Genomic DNA, 9,688 nt, shown 5'->3' on the forward strand with positions numbered 1-9,688 from the left:
GCGCACACAGACACGTATGTGGGGCTGCCCACACATACTGATACAAAATCCTGAATGCGCAGCACACCGGCACGCACCCGGAATGCGCATTAGACACACAGGCAAATGAACCTGCAGCTGAACAGACAAGCACAGTGACAGCTCAGCTGAGGGACCAGAGCCCAGTGGGGGAGGGTGTCTTGCTGTGGCAGGACCAGTGTGTCTAGGGTCGTGGGCCTGCTTAGTCAGGGCCAGGCCAGAGTCCTGCAGAGCCACGGGCCAGGTGAGGTTCCACAGCCACTCAAGCAGCGAGTGGCGGCCCCCTTACCTGGTGCCACTGGATTCGGGAGATGTCCTCCATGGCGTCCTCAGAGCTCCCCCCGCACCCCTTCAACCCCTGGTTCCTCTCCCCGCTGCCCACAGCCCTTGGCTGGCGGCCCCCTTTCTCTATCTTCAAAATCGGAAACATCCCATCGCTCTGACCTTCCTCCTGTTGTCATATCTCTCTGTGCAGGTTTCCCACTTTGAAGGTTCATACTTAGATTGGGTCCACAGGATCATCTCATCTCTAAATCCTTAACCTTAATCACATCTACAGTGTCTTTTGCCAAGCAAGGTCACACATTCACAGGTTCTAAGGATTAGGATGTGGACATCTTTGGGGGACCATTATTCTGCTTACCATTCATTCAGTCTGGCCAGGGACAACTCTGGCTCAGGGATAGAGTGATGGTGGCCTGGCCCCCAGCCCTGCCTCCCAGCCGTCAGGCCTCCTTAGGCTCCTCCAACACGGCCGCCTTCTCCTGCCGGTGCCCATTGTTCTTCATAGTTGGTATGCCCAAACCTTCTTCCCCACCCTCCACTCCCCTCACCAAGTTCTCCATCCTGCAAGGTCCAACCTCCAAGCACCATCCCAGTCCCGCCAGCTGGACTTGCTCCTATCTGCTCTCTCAAACTAAGCCCCTTAGCCTGTCTCCCAGTCCTCCGAGTCTGGCCTCCTCCTGACTCGGCAGAAGCATCCTCTCTAAAGCACGTTCTTTAGTTGTCCCCAGACACACGGGCAATTTCCTTGCCAGCCTGCCCCTCCCCTGCTCCAGGCAACCTTCTCTGACTGCCTCAGCACTGTTGGTGGCACACAAGTCACCATTTAGTTGTTCCTAATGAGTCTTGTCACCTCTGTTTATGTCCGGATAACCTGTTCTAGGGCAGGGCCCACAAGAGCTGCTGAGGGAAACAGGCGCTCCTAAGGCCTGACTTCATGAATTCTCCCTCTTACCCATCCACACCTGCCCCCTTCCGAGCTCAGGAGCTGACTCAGGCCAGCCCAACTGGAGAGCCGTTAACTTGCCTTTCTGGGCTCCCATTCAGCTCCCATCTCCATCCCCACCCGGGTGGGCGGCCGGCAGGGACTGCAGCAGCTCAGAGATGCCAGGCAGTCGAACATCAAGTGCACTTTATTGGGCCTCTGGGCCTTCAAGTGCTGTCCTTACTGAGCCTCAGGTGCCCCCTCCCCACACCTCCAGCTGCAGAGGAAGTGGGCCAGGTAAAGGGAGTACGCGTGGAGTAGCGCATTCTCTTGCTCCAAAGGGTCTTAGGGGATGCTCAGTCACAGCTGTTTGCCCCTTCCCCTGCAGCTCGCATCCCACCCCCAGCAGCCAGACCCTCCATGGGTACGGAAGAGGGGGTGTCTGGGCCTTCAGCACAGGAAGCCGGCTTCACACTGGCACCTGTTCTTGCTTAAAACGGGGCAAGGGGCCGTGTACAAAACTCTACCAGGGGCAGTGGTGAGGTAGGCCAGCAGTCTGCTCCTGTTGAGGAGAGGGCCGGGCCGCTCCTGGGAGCCAGGCTGGCCCTCTCCCTCAGGCCCAGGTGGCTGACGTGGTGAGGTCCAGCCCGCTAAGGCTGGAGCCCGGTACTGGATGGCCAGGTGGGGCAGCTGGTCCAGCTTGGCGCCCCCTTCCCCCCAGCCATAGGTCACCAGTCCCGCTCAGCCGGTTCTCGGTACGGTAGGCCTAAAAGCCTGAAGACATCCTTCTCCGTGGGGGTCGGCAGCACTCGGCCAGGTCCCACCTTGAGGCCTTGGGTGTCCCGGACCACAGAGGTGCTGAGGGCGTGCTCCGACAAGCTCATGCCTTTGGTCTTGGCCAGAGCCCGCATGGAGCGGTTGAAGTGGGCTGAGCCAGTGAAGTACAGCAGGGCACAGGCGAACTCGCTGTAGGGCACAACGATGATGTCCAGTCGTCGGTGCCGCCGCCCTGGCCCGGGGAGCTGGCACACGCCCAAGTACTTCTGCTGTTGGCCGTTCTCCTCCTGGCTCACCAGGTCATCGGTCAGGAACCCTGGCGCAACATCAGAAGGCCACTGGGAGGGCGGGGAGCCAGCCCTGGGCTGCCCTGCCCTCCCGGGTCTCTCCTGTTCACCCCTGGGTCCTCCATTGCCAGCTCCCAAGTTTCATTGTTGGGTGACCTTGCCCTCTCTGGGCCTGCCTCTTTAAACCATGCATAGTCATTCCTCCCCGTGTCCTCCCCGTGTCCCCCCCCCCCATGAGGGAGAGGCGGCCTTCTCACAAAGCAGCCTTCCCCTGCTTCCTGCCTAGAGCTTGAGACTCTGAGGCTCTCCCTCCTGGGGGTCGCCCTCCCGCACTGCGCCAGCCAGCCTGCTCCCCCAGAGACGGGGCTTATACCTTGGCGCCGAAGGCTGTCGAGGAGAAGACTGAAGATGCCCTGGTGAGACCGGCCGTCTGGGTGAGTGAGCAGCACGTCCACATCACCACAGGTTGCCTTCCCCCGTCGGTAAGAACCACATGCCACACACAGCAGCCCGGGGTTGAAAGCCTGAGCTGCTTCCCGGACCTGGGAAAGAGCGGAGGGCAGCAGGGAGGGCCTGTGGGCCTCAAGCCCTGCAAGGAGTTCCTCTCCCAGGGCGGTACAAGAGACTTCCCTGACCCGGGAGCCCACATGTCCAGCTGATGCCCCAAGCCAATCCCCGGATGTGTGATACAAGCCTGAGGGAAAGCCTCAAGGAGCAGATGCCAGAAGTCTGCCCTGGGGAATGGCAGTTCTCCAGCTTCACTAGGACAGAAGAGAAGAAAATCTGCTCCCGCCACCAGACTCAGCCTGAAGAGCGATCTAAGAGGTGTATACTTGGATTCTGAGGGAAGGCACTGATCTTTCCTCCTCGAGTTCTTTAAGAGCAGAGAGACACACCTTCTCTTGGTCCCTGCCCCAACCCATGTGCCCAGGTCTGTCCACTTAGGACAAAGGGCCAGGTGCCTGGAAGCCCTCTGCCAGGTCTCAGCAGCCCCAGGTATGGATTTGGAGCTAAAGGCAGAGTGTGTGAGTTGGGGCTTGAGGCCTAAGCAGGTGGCTAGCAGGGTGCCCTGGGCCCAGGCCTAGGGGGAAATGGGGCCCAGGAATACAGCTATACCTACAGTAAAGGAAAAGGAAAAAAAAGCAAAGAGGGAGGCAATTCTGAGCCAGTGTTCACACCCTTACTTGGAGGAAGGAGGCTCGAGGTTTGGAAAGGGAGTCAAGAAACAGGGGGCTGTCAGCTGAAGGGTCATCCCTCACTGAGGGAGTAAGCCCATTAACCTCTACCCCAGCAACAAGGAAGCCTTTCATATGCAGATGGCCTCCACGCCTTTACCCCCAGGACACTGAGATTTCTGGGACCCTGGATACTTTGGCCAGGACACCTCAATTCTCCTGACGGGCCAGGCTCTGCTAATCCCCTCACTCCCTTCTTGAGCCTCCCAAGAGGATGGGAGGAGACCCAGGATAAGTAATCCCATCAAAAACTCCTAAAGCTGGAGCCCTTAAATGCCAGGTGGGAAGCCACTGCTGTTCCAATGGGCTGGGGGCTGGAGGCTCACTGGGACATTCTCTGTGCCTAGACACCGTGGCTGAGTGACGGTGTCATCACTAGCACCAAGGCCTGGTGATGGGTGGACAAAAGGGCCTGTCCATCCATCCTGTGCCAGGCTCACAGTCCCATAGCCTAGAGTAGAGCTGGAGGCTGATTTCAACTAAAGTGGGCCAGGGTCTCCATAGAGTCCTACCTTAACAACACCTGATCCCAAAGTAGCAAACCTTGCCCACAGCAACCAGCCCCTAATCCTGATACCAACTGAACAAATGATATATCTAACCCCAAATATACCCTAGTCTCTCTCTACTCTAGGTTTTACGTGAATTTAATCCCTAAATCCAACTTTAAATCAAACCCTAATGTTGGCCAAATCTTATTTTTAGGACAATGACAAATCTTAACTAAAAGCAACCAATACTAAGAAAACCTTACTCTAAATTCAGGCCTAACCTTAACTCAACTCAACCTAAGCTTTCCTCTGACCCCTAACCTAATCGTACTGGCACGGTGCTTCTACACCAACTCGAACCCAAACCCTGAACCAGCCTCAGGTTGGCGGGGGGTGGGGGGGGCACCTTCAGAAGATCTGCACATCTGGGGATAGAAAACTTTGTACACAGATTTTGGAGACAGAGAGTCCATAGTTTTCATCAGGTTCTCAGAAAAGTTTGTGAATCAAAGAACATTAAGAACTCTACTCTGACCTACCCTGACCTAACCCAGTTCAAACCCCAATATCCTAAGTAGTTCTGACCATAATCCACCTCTAAGCCAGCCCTAACACCACTCTAGCATCTAAACCAATGCTTAGTCTACGCTAATCCAGAGACCTGGTGTTACAGCCCTTCTGTACCACAGCCACCCACCCTTCCAGCTTCAGTCTCAGCTGGCCCTCTTCCCATTGGTCCCAACCTCTGGTGTCTCACAGCTTCCTCGCCTGGCTCCCCAGCTGAGGGATCAGGTGTTCTTAGCTCAAGCCAGGCCCTGACCTTATAGCAAGGCCTGGCTCTCCTCACTGCTCTGGGACTTCTGCTTACTGTCTGCTCAATCTCTGTAGCCTCCTCCCGGGGTATGCGCTCCAGGAAGTCATCATAATGCTTCAGGCCAATGGCCTGCTGGGTAGTCAGGGAGGCCTGGCCACGGATATCTTCTAGGGTCCGGAAACCCTGGAAAAAAAAAGCCAGATGAGGAGGCTATGAGCAGCCAGGACCACTGGAGAGGCAGTGAATGAGCACATACACAAGGCTTCCATCACCCCCAGATTCCAAGGAAGGCCTGAGGCAGGATCAACCCCAGGAGTGGTTGGGTCTGTAATCTGCGGGACTCAAGAAAGGTAGGGAACATGGGAGACGCAGCCTAATCCAGCTCTGCCACAACCCTAAAATACTGGTTCTCAAGTCCATCGGTCTGGGGGATTCTGGGCATCGCCAGGCTGGGGAACCACTGATCTGGATACTCACCCCTGAGGCCTGGTCTTCTCAGGAAGGCCCCTGCTGGTCTGGGAGACAGAGAAACACTCTTGTCTCTCTGCCTCCATCAGATTAATGCCTTGAGGCTATCAGGCAACAGGGCAGTTCTAGGAGCCAGGAGAGGGGTCTACATGAGCCCTAGTCCCCTTGAAAAGTGGTCTCCCTATAGTCCTGGTTCATTCCCATCAGAGCACAAGGTATGAGAACTGTGGGGCAACACTTCTGAGAAAGAGCAAAACTGAAGTGGGTCCTGGGACATGGTGTCACCTGTTGGTACCACATCTGGGCAGTTTTGGTTCCAGCTCCCCAGATGTTGGAGAAGAGCTCCAAGACAGGCACGCTCTCACTGATATGGTCCAGCTTCCGCAGATGCCCGCTTTCCAGGATTTCTATGATTTTCTCGGCCATCCGCTTTCCAATCCCAGGGATACTAAAGGCCTCCTGGGGGAGGAGGAGGCAGAGACAGGAAAAGAAGAGTGAGAAGGTGGGAGGCACAGAGCCAGCAGTGGGTTAGCAGACTCCTTTAGCACATATCTGAGTAAAAGCCAGCTTGGCCAGTTTGCAGCTAATGGCTGTGTAGAGCCTGGGCACAAGTGAAGACGAGAAGTTTGGATGGGATGGGCTGGGTCGCTTGTCTTTTGGTTCTGAGAGGAACGGAGATCAGCACAGGAAGTAAAGAAAAGGCAGCAGTGTGACACTGGTCACCATTGCCATGGCAACAGCAAAAGCAAGGCGTTCACTGAGGCCTTTCTTCCGATCAGGTCCTACACCACAGGGAGCATGACACTTGGTCCTCCCAGGAGCACTTGAGTCTCTCACTAGTCTTAGTTCCTTTTCATTGCTCATAGGGTTTAAGTAACTTGCCTAGAATCACACAGTTAGTGAATGATGGGAACCAGAATTCAAACCCTGGTCTGTTGGCCTCTAGAGTCTTTTTAAAAACTTTTTACTATGGGAAGAATTCCCATAGTAGAGAGAACAGGATAATCCCCCAAGTACCTGTCAGCAGCTTCTGTAATTATCAAGATTCTGTCAATCTGCTTTCATCCATCTCCCCATTTTATTTCTTTTATGCAGGTCTCAGACATCATAAAAGCTTTAGCACTCCACCTGATCCCCACTTGTGACTGGTGCCCAGTAAACAGAAAGCCCCCCATCTCCCTGCATGCCCTGCCCTGGCTCCCAGGTACCTGGTAGGAGGTGACAGGCTTGTGGAAGCTCTTGAGGGCATTGATGGCCTTGGCATAGCCCAGGGCCCTCCACTTGTCTCCTTGAACACTGTAGGCTTTGGCCAGCACTTCCAGCTTCTCTGTGATGTGGGGGTTGTGGTTGATCGCCTTCTGGCTCGAAGGCTGTGCACAGACCCACTTATCCAGGCCCTTAGGGGCTGGACTAGGCTCACCATCTTCCTCAAGGGGGGTGGAGTAGTGGCCACTGATAAGGGCTTCTAGATCAGCTGCGCTAACCTGGGTCTCTTCCCCGTCGCTGGTTTCATCATCATAGCCAGGCTTGAGGTAAGGAAAGAGAAGAGACGATAAATTCATGTCCCCAGCCCCCAGGAGAGCTCCTCAAAGGTGTGGGCTGAGTCTCCTAGTCAGACCCAGGAATGAGGCTGGGTCTCTTGCATCAGACCTGGGTCTCCTTAACTGTGGGGCCATGTTCCATTTGGCTTCTCCCAGTGCCAGCCATAGAATCCCCAGTGGTACGTGGTAGATGCGGGCCTGGGCAAATGCAGGCATCATGAGTGCTGGGCAGACCCAAGTGGCTTCACAATAAAGAGATCCTTCCTCTGTCAGGGGCCTGGGACTTCCTGAACAACCACCAGGCCCTCCCTGTTTCTGTGACCCAGTTCCCAGGGGAAGGGAGCTCTGAGGGCTGGGAGGCTCCTGACCTGGGCTTGGGTGCTCGGGGCCTCCTCTATCCTCCAGGGAGGAGATACAGGCCTGGTGGGAGGACGGGGAGGAGAGAGGGCTGTCATGAGCACAGCCTCATGGGCTCCAGGAGGCGCAGAAAAGTCTTGGTCTGCCTTGCTGAGCTGTGCTTGGTCCAGGTACCTGCAGGGATGGTGATGGCAAGTTTAACACCCCAAAGGCCTGGCCCTACCTCTGCTCCCAATCCTCTCCTCTCACATCTTGGTTTTCTAATGTGTCTGATTAAGACAATGAAAGTTATTTTTAATAACCCAAGAAGAGAGCTCAAGATGCTGCCAGAAAACACGGAGGGAAGACAGGGTCCAGCCCACCTGTTAGGGATCCAGATGCCAAATCCTGCCGTGTCCACTAGCCTTTTCTCCTGCAGGCACAGGCTCAGCCAGGCAGACTTCACCAGCTGAGCACCCTGAGGTAGCTGGGGCAGTCGAAGGAGGCGGAGGGCTCGCTCACAGTCCATGCCTTCATCCACCACAATGTGAGTGACCCCTGGGGCCTGGGCAGCGCATATCTGGCCACCATGCTGGATAATCTGCTTCTCAAAGAGTTCTGCCCGGGCTCGCCCAATGCCACTGGGGACAATATGGGCCCGCAGGGAGCTCAGCCACTCTGTGGAGGGGACATCCAGATGCCTATTGTCATAACTGTCAGATATGATCCAAATGAACCCTTTACATTCCTTGCCCCAAAACGATCATTTTCCTTTCATCCAGACAGCCAGCCTTCTGGGGATTCTGCTGCAAGACTACAGTTAATTGTACCCATGAACCATCACTTGATGTAAGGGGCAAGGATTTCGATATGTCTTATTCCCTCATGTAACCCAGAAAAGTGTAGACTCTGTTAGAGCACATCGTAGGTATCCTGTATATCAGTTCATTTGATCACTTATTCTTTCAAGTATTAATAGACACCCACCTCCGTACAAAGCTTAAGGCACATATGACTTGCCATTACAGGCCTCACAGTGTTAACAGATATTCCCTTCCCCTACCTGCCACATGAGCTGTCATGTATTTGTCAACTTGGCTGCAAAATAACATAACTCTGGGGACCTGAGTCTCCTGCCCCCCCCATCCCTTTTTAGGCCACTTCCTGGAGAGCAAAGGGTTCTGCTGGTTATTTCCTTAGGGACCAGAGAGTATTTCCTGATTGATGGAAATCAGGGGTGGGGTAGAAAATAACATAGCAAGTGGCCTGTCAAAGACTGGGGCCCAAGCCCAGGGCAACAAAGATACAAACCAACCTGTAGGCCATGGACTGGCAGAATCAGCTCTAATACCTGATTCTAGAAATGAACAATATGGGAAGCCTGAGAGTTCAAGTACATGAGGGTTCTGAGAGTGGATCTGCTCACCTCCTGCTTCTTCTCCACCTTCTTGCTTGGGAATCTTTGCAAGTGCTTTTGATGATGGATTGGCATGAATTTTCCTCCGCTTGGGAAATGCCTTCAAGATGCCCCCAGGGTCCATTGAGGTATGGCTGGATCACGGTCTTTTGGTTTTAGGTTTGATCAGGGCAACTGTCATGTAGAAACCCAGAATTAAGATTACCCAACTTTTTGCCTATGGAGGTGGCGTCTCCAGTGACCAGGCTTTAGGGGCAGTAGCTCAGTTCCCGGGGGGGGGGGGGGGGGGGGGGGNGGGGGGGGGAGGGAATGTCTCCCAAAACCCGAATGAACTTTAGCAGGTTAGCATAGCACTTACCAGCCTTTCAAAGCCAGAGGTACTGGGGGAAATAAGGGGGAAGAATGGGACTACTGAGGAGCTCTTGAGGGGTACAAAATGATACTGCTCAGAGGGGTTGCTCGAAAGATTCACTGCAGTGTCTGCCCTGCTGCATCCCACTTTGAAAGGGCTTTACCAAAAGGGGATGCCAGGCTAGGAAATGGAGCTACATCTTTAAAAGGGTTTGGGCTCCCGAGAGGTTTGAAGGACTGAGAGGAATCTACGTAGAAAGCCCACATGATCGTTCTCGACCCCATCACAGACCAGCAGAGGAAACCCTGGTGGTGGCGGGTGTTCGGGAGGCGGGGGAACGCTCTACACCTGCCCTGGTGGCGGGCCTCTCGTCACGGGGGTGCTCAGACCCGCAGCTGCGGGGAGATGGGCATGGCCGCAGCAGGTGTGGGGCGCCTTCCGAGACTGGGGGAGTCTCGGCCTCACAGCTGGGGGTGGAGACGACCGGCAGCTGTGGGGCATCCGCGGAGTCCGCAGCTGGCACGCGCCAGGGACTCCCAGCTGGGGACGAGAGGAGGGCTGGAGTGTCCGGACCCTGCCCTAAGAGCCCCTCCCCGCCGCGGCGATTCGGTCCGCGGTGGGGGTCAACTTCAGGCCCCGCGGGTCACCCGCGGGTGGGCAGGTGTAAACCACTTACCAGGGCAGCCAATGAGAGCGGACGAAGGGCGTGGCAGGTGGGAAGTGGGGGTGGGGGAGAAGGGCAAAT

At 55.4% G+C, this 9,688-nt stretch overlaps 1 protein-coding gene across 5 annotated transcripts; it reads right to left on the reverse strand.

The window, feature by feature from the left end:
* Positions 1–1,415: 1,415 nt before the first annotated feature.
* On the reverse strand, positions 1,416–9,684 carry POLL (DNA polymerase lambda). Of its 5 annotated transcripts, none has more exons than XM_011236025.3 (9): positions 9,620–9,684; positions 8,601–8,765; positions 7,558–7,852; positions 7,207–7,369; positions 6,506–6,823; positions 5,583–5,756; positions 4,884–5,012; positions 2,663–2,831; positions 1,416–2,318 (listed from the first exon to the last, which is right to left on the reverse strand). In XM_011236025.3, exons 2-9 carry the CDS (start codon positions 8,713–8,715, stop codon positions 1,954–1,956), a joined length of 1,728 nt encoding a protein of 575 aa, XP_011234327.1. In that variant the 5' UTR covers positions 8,716–8,765; positions 9,620–9,684; the 3' UTR covers positions 1,416–1,953. The 5 variants fall into 5 exon arrangements, with proteins under 5 accessions (XP_011234327.1, XP_034519051.1, XP_019664751.1 ...); XM_034663160.1 differs by lacking the exon at positions 9,620–9,684 and adding an exon at positions 9,292–9,611; XM_019809192.2 differs by lacking the exon at positions 9,620–9,684 and adding an exon at positions 9,235–9,611.
* Positions 9,685–9,688: the final 4 nt, after the last annotated feature.

The sequence above is a fragment of the Ailuropoda melanoleuca genome, chromosome 6, assembly GCF_002007445.2.
Source record: "Ailuropoda melanoleuca isolate Jingjing chromosome 6, ASM200744v2, whole genome shotgun sequence".
NCBI lineage: Eukaryota > Metazoa > Chordata > Mammalia > Carnivora > Ursidae > Ailuropoda > Ailuropoda melanoleuca.

Coding starts and splice junctions, on each gene's coding strand:
- POLL (XM_011236025.3), bottom strand. CDS start 8,715: ATGGACCCTGGGGGCATCTTGAAGGCATTTCCCAAGCGGAGGAAAATT. Junction 7,370..7,557: donor GGCATCTGGATCCCTAACAG/GTGGGCTGGACC, acceptor CCATCCCTGCAG/GTACCTGGACCAAGCACAGC. Junction 5,757..6,505: donor AGCCTGTCACCTCCTACCAG/GTACCTGGGAGC, acceptor CTCCTCCCCCAG/GAGGCCTTTAGTATCCCTGG.